Source organism: Uranotaenia lowii, chromosome 2 (assembly GCF_029784155.1).
Source record: "Uranotaenia lowii strain MFRU-FL chromosome 2, ASM2978415v1, whole genome shotgun sequence".
Lineage (NCBI taxonomy): Eukaryota > Metazoa > Arthropoda > Insecta > Diptera > Culicidae > Uranotaenia > Uranotaenia lowii.
In genome coordinates this window covers 278,557,914-278,574,632 of record NC_073692.1, presented here as the reverse complement: position 1 = coordinate 278,574,632, position 16,719 = coordinate 278,557,914, and the positions used below count along the sequence as shown (strand labels likewise).

Here is a 16,719-nt window from a genome sequence, read left to right as displayed (position 1 = left end):
TTTTAGATAATTTACTTTGGATTGGAAAAATATTATAAAATTGGTAATGTTAATTGATTTTTCTTAAGTAAAACATAAAAAAGAAACAATCTGACATGACTTGTGGATGAAATTAATGGAAAAAGCATCACAGAAAACCGTCACAGAATTTTTGGGTAAAATCACAGAAAGTCAGATTTTTTTTTCGTCAAAATACAGATTTTTTTTCGGCAACCTTGCTTATATGCCTTCATATCCAATAAGCACGCATGACTTTCCGGTCCCAACTTTTGTTCACAAGGCCCGATATTTTTTTGTCCACGAAGCTGCTTTCCTTTCCATACTTCCGAATCAAATTTGGGACTCCCATCTCATTGGCATTGCACACAATCTTGCAAGGCGTTTGTCTAGATGTGATATGTCGAGGGTTACTAGATGGCGATATGAATTTAAAATTCTACTGCTATTTACGCGGAAAAATGTAATGTTTCATGATTGTGAAATAAAAATCTCTCTTTAGTGTTAACCGTTAAAAGAAGAAGTTGGTTTTTCCCTTTCCGAAATGAATGCCGTCTTCCAACAAACTTGTTTCAAAGCTGGGCAAATTACCAAATGAACGTTTCACGAGTAGATTTGAATACTTTCAAATCTTTTTCGGCTACACATAATTATTATTAATTTAGTACTATGACATACTTACAACTTAGTTTCTTAACAACAGAAATGTGTCACAGGAATAAGTGATATTGAAATAAGTAACTGTAAGTTAGTTATCGTTTTTTTTTTATTTATATAAAAAGCTCCATAGAAGACTGCATTATATCTAACAAGTTTTAAACACACACAAAATAACCAAAATAAAATGTTTTATTGAGTTTGATCAAATGTTTTCAATATAGCTGGCTGGGATCGTTTTTGCAGGTGTTTGAAATATTTTAATACTGTAATATTTTGGTAAAAATAGTGCAAACACGGTTTGAAATGTAGATAGAAGACTCAACCATTAAGTACATTTCCCGATAACTTAGCAGAATAGATTGTGTAACAAAATTACTGTGGAAATGGTCTTAATTTTTTCTTAAATAAACTATTGTTGAAAACTTTGTACTTCATGAAATCGAAACTGTTTGAAAGTAGAATATACCAACCGTGAGTGTTGCGGTTAATGACGCTTCTTCTACCTTAATTGGTCTAGAGTCTGCACAAAACTTCCGTAGTATTGTAGTATGCATACGATTTAATGGTGTTTAGCTTGAAGAATCCAAAACTCAATAAAGTAAACTTACTTCTTAAAAACTTATATAATTATACATGATAACTTAAACTTATTAAAAACTACATCTGCCTCAATCTGATAAAATAGATCCATGAATTGTTTTTAAAAAACATTTTGACTGTTTACTCAGTGTTGATACTGCTAGACGTTAATAGATTTGAATATAAAAGTATTCAAAACATGTAAGAATCTGCTATTTCTTATTGTTGGATGAAACACTAATTGTCTAATTTATTTTTCTTCGGAAGGAGGGCTTGGCCTGTGGCACAGTTTCTAATACAGTTGTGAAAACACGTATTCTCTATGTTCCTCAAAGCATGGAGGAAATAAAATTAAAAGTACATAATAAATTAAAGAGGAGGATAACGATTTTGTGACTGAGAGATGAGTGTATGGAAGTATTCTAGGGGAAAAGAGCTGGCTAGACAAACTATCTGCAAACATTGTGTCAACTTTTCCAGTTTATACTTTGTCCTTGCAAATGTAGACGTAGGCACTCGATGACAGGTCGTCTTCCGTTCGGTAGCAATTTTTTCCTTGCGGACAGGAGCATCTGTTGAAGTAGAAAAAAAGGAACATTGTAGCAATTATTTTTTTCTAGCCCTGTTCAACGAAATCTCACGTGTTAGGCATGTAGGTTGTTACTGTCCGGGTGTATGGTTGATAAACGGCCCAACCGCATGGCGTTTTGTTCAAGCATATTTCTGTATTTTGGGTTGCTGTGGAACGTGGCAAACGCACCAGTGGAACCTGAAATTAGAAAGTAAAACAAAATCGGTAAAGACCATTAATTTATAAATTTATTAATTAATTTAACAATTTTCTACCAAAATCACAGTTTTTATACATAGGTTGAGATGAAAGATCTGATTTATTTTAACTTAATTTTAAAGTGATCAATGCTTATGATTACGTAAAGTCTGCTTCACATAGAATCTCGGTCGCATCTTTTCATTTACTGCAGCGCCCCTAGTTGTAACATTGCGAATCTATTGACAGTGTTTTGATCCGGATGGTTTGTTTACTTAGTGGTGAAAGTTTCATCAAGATTGAAGCAGTCAGTCAAAAGTTATCGACGATGGAACGCGAAAGGCGAGAGAAAATTCTGCACACTCACGTAGAGGAACCGACGTGGTCAGGGGCAATGGTCAGAAAATCAATCAAAATAAACACTCAGGATACGTTTCTTATTTGAAACATTCTGACTGTATAATTGGAAAGCGCCTCTCGCAACTGCTTCGCCCGACTGGTATGCAATCTCGATCAGCGCTCCACTCAGCTATGCAAACCGAGTCGCATCATTCAGAATCATCGATTTTGCAAACATCGCATATCAGAGATGAGTGAGATACAAACTGATCCATTCTGAATGTCATTCACTCAGTATCCGCCTGGTTTATTTGAAATCGAAAACACGGCGGAAGTGAACATCTTTCCCTCACAAAGACAACTACAATTTGATTTTATTCTTACTAGTGTAAAAAACGCTGTAAATCCAAATAAATTTATTAATTGGCTATGTTTAAAAACAAACAACATTTGCTAATGATCGGTTGAATGTATCACTCACTCACTTCCTGAACCATTCACTCCTGATCCTAGACGAACATGATTCGCCATATGCATCGCTCTTTGGTGAGATTCCTATTGGATGATAGTGCTGCACTGTTTTGACAGCAAGCATCGTGCGAGGTGATCTATACGTTAGCGATGAATAGAACGAACGATGATCGGATAGGTCCAGTAGCAATCAATAACAAAACCCGATCGCTATTCGTTCAGTTGCGAAGTGCAATCAGGAACATTCATTGAAAATGAGTGATATTCGGAACCCTGGTCAGGGGTAAAGATCGCGAAATTCCTGAAATATCCAAAATCGACTGAAAATTCGGTGCTGCAACGTTACCGGAAGAACCTTACGGTGGATCGAGCAAAACAAACCAGGCGTAAAAGTGGAACATATGACCGGAAGCTGCGAGCAAAGGTAATTCGATCAGTTCACAATAATCCAGGGCAAGGAAGTTGTACGAGAAAGTGTTGACCAAGTACAACGGATGTATTTAGATGGACGACGAAACTTACGTAAAAATGGATTTTGGACAAATACCCGGTAAAAAATTTTACCTTGCGAAGCATAAAGGGAATGTTGCGGGTAGATTCAAGTTTGTTTTCGCAGATAAATTTGCTCGTAAGTTGATGATTTGGCAAGGGATCTGTAGTTGTGGGAAGAAGACTAAGATTTTCATCACTGGGGACACAATGAATGGAAATGTTTACAAAGAAGAATGTCTTCAGAAGAAGGTTTTGCCATTCATTCGGTCCCACAAAGGTCCGGTGAAGTTCTGGCCGGACCTGGCAAGCTGCCACTACAGCCGGGATGTCGTTAAGTGTTATGGAAGTGGTGGAACAAGATGGCGAATGAGGTTACCAGCAGTACTGTGCAGAAAATCATCACAAAAAAAGTTCGAAAATGCATCCAACAAGCTGACGAACGACATTCTCTCGCAGTCGTTCGATCAGTGCGGATGTGCGTTATCACCGCTGATCAAAGTATAATATATTTTCCTCGCCGTATCAAAGTGGTCAATTTCGTAAACAAAGAGTGCTTCAAGCGGAGTGTTTTTTTTCTCGCTTTATGGTTCGGTCGTTACCAAAGGACTTTTTGTGCTTGGAAATTTTGATCCAGCACAGACGCCATCGCCATCTTACATCGAGGCCGTTATCATTACCACACGGCGCCTTCCTGATAGCTCCTGATAAAGCCGGGTATTGGACACCGTAGGGGCATAACTAGGCTGATCCGGATTTGAGTGCCATAACCGGGTGAATTCGGAACGGATCGATTGGTCTCGCTCTCCTTTTGACGCCGCCATCTTTCTTCAGAGGAAAACCACGTGTTTGGACAGCGGACGGTGGAAACAAAAATTAAAAGAAAAATTGTGAGTTCTTTTTTCATTCTTCCTTCACTTTACTATTTCTATTTTTTCCCTACATTAGTTTTTGAACTTAGTTTGCATCGCTCATATTTTCAACACGGAAGACATTCGTGTCTCCGTAAGAAAATATGAGCGATGGCGGGGGGTTAAACCCGTCTTCGGTGGACGAAGAGGAAGGTATGTTCGAGAATGAAGAGCATCTGGAGGATTCAGATGATGCTGGTCCCTCAAATGCTAATCATTCTCGGACGACTGTTAATTTCTTATCACCCACAGCTGACAGTGTAGCACCCCGGCTCCGAACCTACACAGATGGTACGTCTTTTTCTGGGCCATGGGTGGTTTTCATCCGGCCCAAAGCTAACGGTAAACAGCTCAACGTAGTGCAGATCACGAAAGATCTGGCTAGATGGTCCTCCGTAACCAGCGTGACTAAGGTGCGACCCAACAAGTTGCGCGTTGTCGTGGACAATCGAAAATCCGCTAATGAAATTGTTGCCAGCAAATTCATTACCTTGGAGTACCACGCCTACATTCCGTCTCGAAACGTAGAGATAGAGGGCGTGATCTCTGAAATGAGTCTGGAGGCTGGGTACGTTAAATCCCACGGCGTTGGTAAGTTTAAGAGCCTTGATTCGACTTCGGTCGAAATCTTGGACTGCCGACAACTCAACACTACCACCGTCGTAGAAGGAGTTAAAAAGTACTCGCCTTCAGCCTCATTTCGAGTGACCTTTGCGGGTACCGCCCTCCCTCACTACGTCTTGATTGACGGAGTTTTGAGGCTTCCTGTGCGGCTCTTCGTGCCTCGCCCGATGGAATGCAAAAATTGCATTAAATTGGGGCATACAGCTTCCCATTGTTGTAGCAAGAAGCGTTGCCCCAAATGCGGGGAGGTTCATGGGGATGGAGCGTGCTCAGCAATAGAACAGAAATGTGTCTATTGCGGGGGCTCACCTCATGACATCTCTTTGTGCGAGGCGTTTAAGAGCCGCTGGGATAGTCAAAGGCGCTCTTTGAAGGAACGATCAAAACGTTCCTATGCCGCCATACTAAAGGGCGCGGCGCCTCCGATCCAACCTCAGTCCTCAAACATCTTCTCAGTGCTGCCAGTTGACAACGAGGATACAACAGATGAGGAGAATCCATTTATTTTCGTAGCGAACTCACGAAAGCGTGCTAAAACGAATACCAAGACCCCCAAGATTCCGAATAAAATCCCGACGGTCAGCCCTACAACCAACATCACCAAGAAAGCGATTGCTACAGAAAAGAAGAAACAAATTCCTCCTGGATTCAGCGCGACCTTTTCACCACAGAATAAATCAACAGCAGCGGGGACCTCAAACGCCCCCATTACTGATGCAGTTTGCCCAGAATCAACTCCTCAAGCGGGACTTTTTAAGTTTTCTGACATCCTCGATGGAATTTTTTCGTTTTTCAACGTATCTGAATCTATAAAAAGCATTATTAGTGTAATGCTTCCTATTGTAAAGCTTTTTTGAAGCACTTTTGAAGCAATTGATGCAAACTTGGCCCCTCCTTTCAGTGTTTATCTCTCTCGATGGCTAATTTACGCCCAGAGGTCGGAGATATCACTGTTATACAGTGGAATTGTCGTAGTTTAATCCCTAAATTGGATCCGTTCAAATTTCTTCTTCATGAAACTAGTTGCGATATTTTTGCCCTTTCTGAAACATGGCTTTCTTCTCAATCAAACATCTCATTCCACGATTTTAATATTATCCGTTTGGATCGCAACGATTCTTATGGAGGGGTGCTTTTGGGGATCAATAAGCGCCACTCCTTCTATAGAATCCACCTCCCTTTATCAGGAGGAATTGAAGCTGTTGCATGTCATACAACTATAAGAGGTAAGGACTTATGCGTTGTCAGTTTGTACTGGCCTCATAGAGTTGCAGTGGATCGAAATCACCTAGAGGATCTGTGCTCAGTACTTCCTGAGCCAAGGTTGATCCTGGGTGACTTCAATTCACATGGAACTGTCTGGGGAGAACAAATTGACGATAGTCGTTCTACTCTTATTTATGACATTTGTGATAGTTTCAATTTAACAATTTTGAACACGGGTGAAAAAACACGGGTACCTAAACCTCCTGCAAGACAAAGTGCAATTGACCTCTCACTCTGCTCAAACTCACTATCATTGGATTGCCAGTGGAAGGTAATCTCTGATCCCAATGGTAGTGATCACTTACCAATCAAAATAACAATCACCAATGGGGCCAGCACTTCAAATTCAACATATATGGCATATGACCTTACAAGACACATCGATTGGAAAAAGTATTCGGACAAAATAACAGATGCCATTGATACTATGAATGTTCTACCTCCTTTGGAGGAGTACCACTTTCTTTCACGCTTGATCCTTGAAAGTGCACTTTGTGCTCAAACAAAACCCATCCCAGATTCATCTGTTCTTCGAAGGACCCCAAATCCATGGTGGGACCAGCAGTGTTCCAAGCTCTATAAGGACAAATCAAAAGCATTCAAAGATTTTCGAAAACATGGAACCCTCGTCCTTTTTGAATCATATGTTTCCCTTGAAAATCAGTTCAAAAAATTGATCAAAGGGAAGAAAAAGGCATATTGGAGAAATTTCGTGGGTGGTTTATCACGGGAAACATCCTTGAGTACTTTATGGAAAGTTGCACGAAGCATGCGTAATCGATCATCTACAAATGAAAGTGAAGAATATACACATAGATGGATATTCAACTTCGCACGGAAAGTCTGTCCAGATACTACACCTGTGCAAAAAATAATCCGGAACGTGCCTCCTGATAGGTGTGGTCTGGATTCCAGCTTTTCGATGGTCGAATTTTCACTTGCCCTCCTCTCTTGTAACAATTCAGCTCCGGGAATTGATAAAATCAAATTTAACTTGTTGAAGAACCTTCCGGACGCCGCAAAATTTCGCTTGTTAAATTTGTTTAATCAATTTTTGGAGAACAACATTGTTCCTCAAGAGTGGAGACAAGTGAGAGTTATCGCTATCCAAAAGCCCGGAAAACCAGCGTCCGATGCGAATTCGTACCGTCCAATAGCGATGTTGTCTTGTATACGCAAATTGATGGAGAAAATGATTTTGTTTCGTTTAGACAAATGGGTAGAAACAAATGGTCTCCTTTCAGATACTCAATTTGGGTTTCGAAGGGGCAAAGGAACAAACGATTGTCTTGCTTTTCTGTCTTCAGAGATACAAATGGCGTACGCAAAACGTGAGCAAATGGCTTCAGTGTTTCTAGACATAAAGGGAGCTTTTGATGCAGTCTCAATAGAGGTGTTGTCAGACAAGTTGCACTCCCGGGGTCTGCCTCCTTTATTGAACAACATCTTATACAGCTTGCTTTGTGAGAAACATCTGAACTTTGCTCACGGAGATATTGCAGTTAGAAGAACCTCTTACATGGGCCTCCCCCAGGGTTCATGTTTGAGTCCACTTTTGTACAACTTTTACGTAAGTGACATCGACAGTTGTCTCTCTGAAGGCTGCACTTTAAGACAACTTGCAGATGATGGCGTAGTATCTGTAACAAGTGATACTGAGTCACATCTGCACAGACCTTTACAAGATACTTTAAACAGATTGTCTTCCTGGGCTTTGGGGCTTGGGATCGAGTTCTCTCCAGAGAAAACTGAGTTGGTGGTTTTTTCTAAAAAGCATAGACCAGCTCAACCACAGCTCCAACTTCTTGGCAGAACGATCACTCAATCGAGGTGTTTTAAGTATCTTGGGGTTTGGTTTGATTCCAAATGTACCTGGAGAGCACACATTGAGTATCTGAAAGGAAAATGCCAACAAAGAATCAATTTTCTCCGTTCAATCACTGGCACCTGGTGGGGAGCCCATCCGGAAGATCTTTTAAAATTGTATCGAACAACTATTCTTTCAGTGATGGAATATGGTAGCTTTTGTTTCCAGTCGGCTGCCAAAACTCACCTCATCAAACTCGAGCGTATCCAATACCGTTGTCTTCGCATCGCTTTGGGCTGTATGTCCACAACGCACAACATGAGTCTTGAAGTTTTGGCAGGAATACTTCCTTTGAAAGATCGATACAATCTACTATCACTTCGGTTCCTCATCAGGTGTGAGGTCATGAACCCATTGGTGATCGTTAATTTTGAAAGGTTACTAGAGCAAAATCTTCATACCAGATTTATGTCTATATACCATGTCCTCATGTCAATGCAGGCAAACCCTTCTTCGTACTCTTCAACTCGTGTTTTCATCCCAGACTACGATAATTCTTCTGTCCAGTTTGATTTGTCTATGCAGCAGGAAATTCTTGGAATCCCGGATTCGCATCGCCCACTTCAGATTCCAAGAATTTTCGAAGCTAAATATAGACACGTCGATGCTGACAAAATGTACTTTACCGATGGGTCTCTAATTGAGGAATCAACGGGATTTGGAGTTTTCAACGAAACAACTAGCGCCTCTTATAACCTCCAGTCACCATGCTCTGTATATATAGCAGAGTTAGCTGCTATTCACTGGGCCTTGGACAGCATCGCCTCACGGCCTATTGGGCACTACTACATTGTAACGGATAGCCTAAGCTCAGTTGACGCAATACGCTCAATACGACCGGGAAAGCACTCGCCGTTCTTCCTAGAGAAGATACGGGATATTTTGAGTGCTTTAACAAGACGTCGCTTTTCCATCACCTTTGTTTGGGTTCCCTCTCATTGCTCGATAGTGGGCAATGAGAAGGCAGACTCTCTGGCAAAGGTGGGGGCGACGGAAGGCGACACGTATCCACGTGAAATCGTCTTCAACGAATTCTACTTCTTAGTACGAGGGAACTCTCTTGTCAACTGGCAGCGCAAATGGGACGAGGATGAGGATGGTCGGTGGCTCCACTCGATTATCCCAAAGGTAAGCCTTAAACCATGGTTCAATAGATTGAACTTGAGTCGGGATTTTATTCGTATATTTTCCCGTCTCATGTCCAATCATTGTTCCTTAAACGCGGTACTCTATCGTTTTGACATTGCTGGTAGCAATTTGTGTAGTTGCGGCCAAGGTTACCATGACATCGAGCATATTGTTTGGTCGTGTGAGGTCCATCTTGTCGCCAGAACGAATTTAATAGACTCCCTTAGGGCCCGAGGAAAACCACCTAATGTTCCAGTTAGAGATGTACTAGCTGTGCTAGATTTGGACTACATGTTCGAAATCTACCTTTTTCTAAAAGCTATCGATCTTCGTCTATAATTTCTTTTTTATTTTCATATTTCCCTTTCTATCTTCCTTTCTCCTCTCACAAAGTGTTAAGTTAAGAAAACAATTGTAAACAACAAAATCGGTTTTGGCTCCTTAAAGCCTAAAGGTATGAGCCGTTTCAAATAAAGAATTGTTAAAAAAAAAAAAAAAGCTGACGAACGATTTTTATGTATTTTTTTCCTTAAAGTGCAATAAAAACCCTACAAAATGACATTTAGTTGTACGTTATTTCTTTGCGAAGAAATGATCTATTTTATCCGACCAGATTCTATGTGAAACAGACTTTAGGCTTTATGTCATGAATTTTTTTGCAACTTTATTTCTATCAAAAAGATGTATTTTTCAAACTGCCGTATCTCAGATTGGAACAAACGAAAAAAAAATTAACAAAGACAGCGTTGTGTAGTTCGAATCTATTATTATGCATGCAGAAGAAATCCAAAATATGAGCGCTAATAATCATAGGAGCTTTGCATACTAGCGACATGTCACGACGTTGAAAATATTAACGTCGCATCGGGAGTTTCCTAGAAGACTTGAAGCATGTGATTTATGGCCCAAGGAAAATGTAAAGTGAATAACGTAAACAATGTTCGAGTATTACATCGAAATCACCTACTGGACTGAAAAAAGAACCTGCGAATGACAGGAATCTTGCTAGTAAAAAAGCGTCGTTAGTCGTACTGTCGCTATTCGGTTTGTTGCTTTACACATAATATACAAATAATTCTCTTGTAACGGTGTTGTAGCTCTACTCCTCCGAAATGATCCAAACGATTCAAATGAAATTATTTTTAGAATATTCTGTAGGCATGTGAATCGGTTTGTATCGAATGAAAAAAAAAAACCCGAAGTCGTATTAATCGTCCGTGATAATTAAATTAGAATTTATTTGAATCAAATAAAAGTCATGGCTTCCATTTTTTCGAGATTTTCTTTCGTTTGGCGGGGTTTGTTTTTCTTCTCCATGGTCGAGGCGTGTCGCGAGCAAACGTCGATGTATATTTCTATGATTGTTGCAAACCTGTCTGAATTGCAGTGTGAAGAAGAGAGGGACAAAGGGCGATCTATATAAATTGCGTTGTAAAGCTTGAAAACTTATACACCAATCAGGGATTCCATGCAAGTTTCTTGGCATAAATCGAGAATTTATCGAGGAAAAGGGTTGTTTGCGAACGAATAATTTGGGACCTTCCCTTATTTCTGGGTGGAGTCGGAAAGAAGGAGGCAAGCCTTTATTCATATTATATGGCATAATTTGAAAAATTATCAGACAAATAAAGCGAAATGTTACCTCATTTAGATACTAAAAATGATTTAATAGTAGTTCGTGAGCACTTCTTGCATGGAAAAGGGAAAGAGCTGGAAGTCCATATCATTAAAAACAGAGTTCAAGTTTCAGATTTTGAAAAACAAATCTAGCGATAAATTTTAAGAAAATATTTTTTTAACTCCAGTTGCAGTAAAATAAGACTAAATTTCAGTTATTTTTACCAATTTAATTTATTTTTAGAAGGTGTAGCAAAGCACACCGGGTCAGCTAGTATCAATAATAAATTTCTGGACTTATCTCAGATGCGTTAATTTTTCGAGAAATCCAAAGTTTGCTAATTTGCAACACAAAACAACGAAGGGTTTTTTGCAACCGTCCGGAAAAATCGACAGCTGCATCCGGCACAACCCCAGTGAGTTCAGTAGTGCAGATCGGTAGCTTTCACCGGAAGCAAGGATCGGCACTAATTAAATTTGATTTAAAAAAATGTTTAGTAATGTAACGAAAAAATGGGAAAAATAAATTAATAGTGAAGTGATATGTATATTCTACTCATAAATCAAACATTTCATTTTTGAAAAAACAATAAATTTCGAGTTTTCAGATCCGGTGCGATATTTTTCACCGATTTTTGCTAAAATTTTAGTAAAACATTTCGGCGGCTAACTTTTTCTATGGTTTGCTAAAATATTAATAGAAAAAATTGCTAAATTGGTTGCTAAATTTCTAGCTGATCAAATTTGAGCAAAATTTTGTTAGATTCTGGCCTCGGAAAAATTGTGTTTAGTGGTGATAGACAAAATCTGACAAATTATTCGATTTTAGGGCGCCAAATTCTTCCAAAACCAAAAATGCTTTTTTTTGAGTGTTATCAATCAATATCAAATATTCACAAAGCTCCTACAGTTATTCCAAAGTGTGACTAATTTTTTAATTTTTCTATTGTGTATTTTATTCTGAATTGGGAAATTTTATTCGTTCAAAGCACTGTACCTCTCAAGGAAAACATTAAGGAATAATCTGAACAAAAATAAAACTTTCAAATGCTTTATCACAAAATTAGAAGGAACAGATAAAATCTGACTGAAGAGTGAAGATGCTAATTCAGTACCGTAAAGTCTGTTCGGACTCCTATGAACGTAAAACATGGTTGCAGGAATTTATTAGACCACTTTAAATTTGATTAAAGAATCGATTTTGTCTTAGTTTTGAATTTGATGCTTTGGGGTAACATTGATTAGTTTCTATTTTGACGGTCTTATAGAATTTTCTTGATCATATAGGATACAAAACACCTTTCATAATATTTAGAAATGCTAGTAATTGATACACTAAGACAGTTCGTGTATTAAGGCCGAATAACAATTAAAATCGAAAGATGGATAATTATGCTGTATAAATAAAGGGGTTAAATTTTTTAACATTACTTATAAAAAATTAATTACAAAAAAAATGAAATTTTGCCTTCATTCAATTCCTTAGGCCCTCACACTATTCCCCTTTATTTTTTTCCCTAAAACTTTACCATTTAATAGGGTTTCTAGCCTTTTGTCTTAGACTGGCTTACTCTTGGGAAATTTTCCTATTTTTTAAATATCAAAAATTTTCCACAAAATACAACCATAACTATACCAAAACTATAAATAAACCAAGGAAAAAAAGTTGAACTGTCACGTAAATCAACCTGCCGTGAGCCTTCGAAAAATAGATATTTCAAAATTTTGAAATAACATTTTTACTAACATTTAAAATTTTCAAAAACGAACCAAGTTTTTCCCAATTTGAAACTCAACATGTAGATTTTTACACGTAGAAACAAGTTTTGAGATATTTTAACTTTAGACTTAGTTATTGATGATAAGTTTTTAAACACAAAATCATAAAATGCTGTTCGTAGCTCGTCTCAATCGATGTGAAACTTGAAAGGATCTACGTTGTTTCAAGGTCATACATAGGACTTTTTATTTTTAAATGAATTTTTATAAACATGTAACAAAAACAAACACACCAAACTTCAATAGGTAGTATTTAAATTAAATGTTTTTAACTTATTGTTGCCACCGGTTGGTGTCGAAGGAGCTGATTTAAATAACTGATCCACTAATGAGCGCCGAACTACCTACTAGCAATGAATTTGTCAATTGTGGCAATGATATTGTTAATAATTTTCAACTGTTTTACCAAGGACTTTAAAGGTTTTAATTTCTTTATAGAAACGATCTATGTTTTTGATACATTATTGCAGTAAATGGACAGTAGAAATGAATCAAAAAAGGAACCAAAATGAACCAAAAAACGCCAAAGGATTAAGTCTTCAAATTAATTTTCCACATAAAAGTGCATCATTTTTTCTATACTACCAACAATTTTGGGTAATCTTATTGCGTCTTATTTTGTGCCGAATTGTTTATTTATGCTTACATGGGAGATAACTGATGCTTGTTCGGTCTCTTGGACGCTGCTTAACGCCAGCAAAACCACGAACGCAACAGAGCACATGCTCAGCGCTGTATTTATTTTATTCATGTTGAACAGTTTTTTTTAATCACGATCAACCACAAATTCACAGTCCTAATGATTGATTGGATCGACAGTCCAAATTGCTCGTTTCAAACGAAATCACAATTGTGTTCAGAACAAACCACTTGACACTTTTTGTTTTCCAAGAAGAAACAATTTTCCACAGTTTTAACTTGCTTCAAGATGATCAAGATGTTCAAGTTCAACTGATTCACAATCTTAACAGCTTTCACGCACGCTTTCTTATTGGCGCAAGAGAACTGATCGTCGGCGCGGTTCTTTACAGAATGAACTGAGCGATTCCGAAGGGAAGGATTTTATGTGAGCACTCAATCATTCTACCCTCTCTCGGAGGAGTCATTCACGTTAAGTGTTGCCATGGTAATTGTCACGTCGAATTTCAAAAACAAAATATATTTATTGTACGGTTTAAATGAAATTTAAAATAAATGACGAAAATAAAAACATGCAAAAAGGCTAAAATTAATAAAATGACAAAAACAAAACCAATTGAAAAATAACAAAAATTGAAAATAACTTCAAAAATAAGAAAAGCAGATGAATTTAAAAAAAAAACAAAATAACACGAACTTCACTTAGTCTATATCTATAAATAAAAATGAAGGTTTGTCTGTCTGTTTGTTCCCTATAGACTAGAAAACTACTGAACTGATCAATGTGAAATTTGATATGTAAGAGCTCTAGGGTCGGAGATGGTTTCTTAAATACTTTTAAACCGCTCCGACTGAGGAAAGGGGGCTCCCATACAAAATTACCAAAAAATTGACACAATTCAGAAAATTTTCGAAAACTACTGAATCGATTGACATGAAAGTTGGTATGTAACCGTTTTCAAGACCGTGAATGGTTTCTATAATACTTTCAAACCTCTCCGAATCCAGAAAAAGAAATCTCCCATACAAAATTAACAAAAAATTGACACAATTCGAACTGTTCGACCGTCTGTTCTCTATAGACTCGAAAACTACTGAACCATTCAATGTAAATTTTGGTTTGTAAGAGTTTTTGGGGTTGGAGATGGTTTCTAAAATACTTTCAAACTGCTCCGACGTAAAGAAAGGGGGGAGGGGGTGGTATGCTCCCATACGAAATTAATACAAATATGAGACAATGCCAACAATTTTCTGAAACTACAGAGCCGATTGACGTGAAATTTGGTGTGTAGCCGTTCTCAAGACCGGGAATGGTTTCTAAAATACTTTCAAAGCCCTCCGAATCCGAAAAACGAGAAGGCTCCCATACAAAATTAACAACAAATTGAAAACAAATTTAACAATCCTCGAAGTTAGATGATACAGAGCCCGTTCTTTTTTGGCAACATTCGATTTTGTTAACATTCAATTTTGATACATTAAAGCACTCAAAAATGACGAAAAACATAAAATATATTTAAAAAAAAACTCAAAAACAAATACAAAAAAAAAGAATAGAAATGACAAAAATAACTAAAAAAGGTGCAAAATGACAAAAATAACAAATATGATATAAACAGCAAACTAAACATAAAGAAAAGTTCTAAAATTATCAAAAAATGGTCAAAAATTGAATTTATAATAATAAAAATGGTTTACTTTTATCAATAGGCCAGAAAAATGTTGATGACAAAAATCGTTAGATTTTGGCACGGTTCGATTTTGGCAACACAAAATTCTCGAGCGTGTTGGGTAAAGGTAAAATTTTGCTAAAATTTTGTTTTAAACTTAAATGAATGCCCTTTTTCTCAAAAAAGTGCCAATAAGTATATTTCGAATCAATGGTCAACAAGTGGAAACAATTAGGTGGATATTTATTATTATTAAATCAACAGATCATATATTGATCCAAATGATATTTAAAAATTAAGAGACTAACTACAAATACAAATCTACACTGAACTTAGAACACCAAGAATTCTTCTTCGGAATACAACCCTACGAAACGTCAAAATCAAAATGCTCTGAGAAGCGGTTAAAAGTCTTGATGACGCCAATTATTGCAGAGTTGGCCCCGTTACTGTTTAGTCTAACAGGAACAAAGAGCTTAAGATCCCGATTCCTCAAACCACGAGGTCGGACGCTAAGTGTAAGAACTTCCAAAAGTGCGGGAGAGTCGATTCTTGATGAAAGCAGATCAGCGACGAAAGAAGCACGAGTGGCGGTCCTGCGGGCTTGCAGCGTGTCGATCAGGCGGCAGCGGCTTTCGTAGCTGGGAAGTCGAAAAGGGTCTTGCCAGTTTAAGTGTCGAAGGGCATACCTCAATAAAACGTCGTTGGATGGCTTCGATGCGATCAGAACCGTTTTGATAATATGGGTACCAAACCGCAGAAGCATATTCGAGGATCGATCGAACCAGAATGCAGTAAAGACTCTTCAGGCAGTAGATGTCCTTAAAGTCCTTCGTCATGCGGAAAAGAAGACCCAGGCTTCTGGAGGCTTTGTCGAGGATCACACCAAGATCTTTCACGTGTTGAGCTCGAGAGATTGCATCGTTTCCAAGAAAATAAACGGCTGAGAACGGGCGTCGTTTGCGGGAAATGATATTACTACACATTTATTACGGTTTAAAGGTAGGCGATTGGCATCACACCAGGAGGCAAAGAGGTTAAACTGGTTCTGCAGGAAGTTCACATCTTTGGAGCCATTGATAGAGTAGTACAGTTTCAAGTCGTCGGCATACGCCAATTTTGGTCCATCGAGGAGTTGCAGCACGTCATTGAAGTAGATTAGGAATACTAACGGCCCTAAATGACTTCCCTGAGGCACGCCTGATGAATCTGAGAACTGCCTGGAAAAACAGTTACCCGTACGAACTGTCAATTTACGTCCAGTAAGGTAACTGCGGAACCAGCCAATAAGAGATCCATAAAATCCTAAACGCGCGAGCTTTTCGATGGCAATATCATGGTTCACCTTGTCGAATGCGGCAGACAGATCGGTATAGATGGCATCAGTTTGGGATTTCTTTGCAAAACTTTCATGCACATACGAGGTAACGGTTAGTAAGTTAGTTGTAGTTGAGCGTTGAGGCATAAATCCATGCTGGTCGTTGGAGAGGTTGTGCTTGCAGAACATGAAAATGGGATCTAAAACCACCAATTCGAAAAGTTTGGCTATAGCGCACAGAGCTGAAATTCCTCGGTTATTATTAACATCTTTCCTATCTCCCTTTTTATGAACCGGGAACATGTAAGCTTCTTTCCACAGTGAGGGGAAGGTGGCCTGGTGAAGCGAAGCTTGGAAGATAAGCCTGAGAAAAGGCCAAAGAAGGCATAAAACGCTTCAGGAATTTAGCTGGTATCCCATCCGGGCCCGTAGAGAAGGAGTTTTTGAGCTTAGTGGCTACTTTAGAGATGGTTGTGTCCTCGATTGTATTTTATACCGTTTAAAGAAAAAGCCCAGTGGTGAAACACTCCTGATGGCACAATTCAGTTGGTCGCCGGTTAATTGATTGAGTAGTAGTGCAGAAACTCACAGAACAA

General features: G+C 38.3%; 2 protein-coding genes across 2 annotated transcripts; one reads left to right on the top strand and one right to left on the bottom strand.

Annotated features, from left to right (window-relative positions):
* Positions 1 to 760: 760 nt before the first annotated feature.
* On the bottom strand, positions 761 to 13,533 carry LOC129747108 (uncharacterized). Its single transcript, XM_055741136.1, has 3 exons — positions 13,143 to 13,533; positions 1,878 to 2,005; positions 761 to 1,808 (listed from the first exon to the last, which is right to left on the bottom strand). The coding sequence occupies exons 1-3, from the start codon at positions 13,245 to 13,247 to the stop codon at positions 1,718 to 1,720; spliced, it is 324 nt and encodes a 107-aa protein (XP_055597111.1). The 5' UTR covers positions 13,248 to 13,533; the 3' UTR covers positions 761 to 1,717.
* On the top strand, positions 8,519 to 9,560 carry LOC129747107 (uncharacterized). Its single transcript, XM_055741135.1, has 2 exons — positions 8,519 to 9,100; positions 9,226 to 9,560. Exons 1-2 carry the CDS (start codon positions 8,588 to 8,590, stop codon positions 9,235 to 9,237), a joined length of 525 nt encoding a protein of 174 aa, XP_055597110.1. The 5' UTR covers positions 8,519 to 8,587; the 3' UTR covers positions 9,238 to 9,560.
* Positions 13,534 to 16,719: the final 3,186 nt, after the last annotated feature.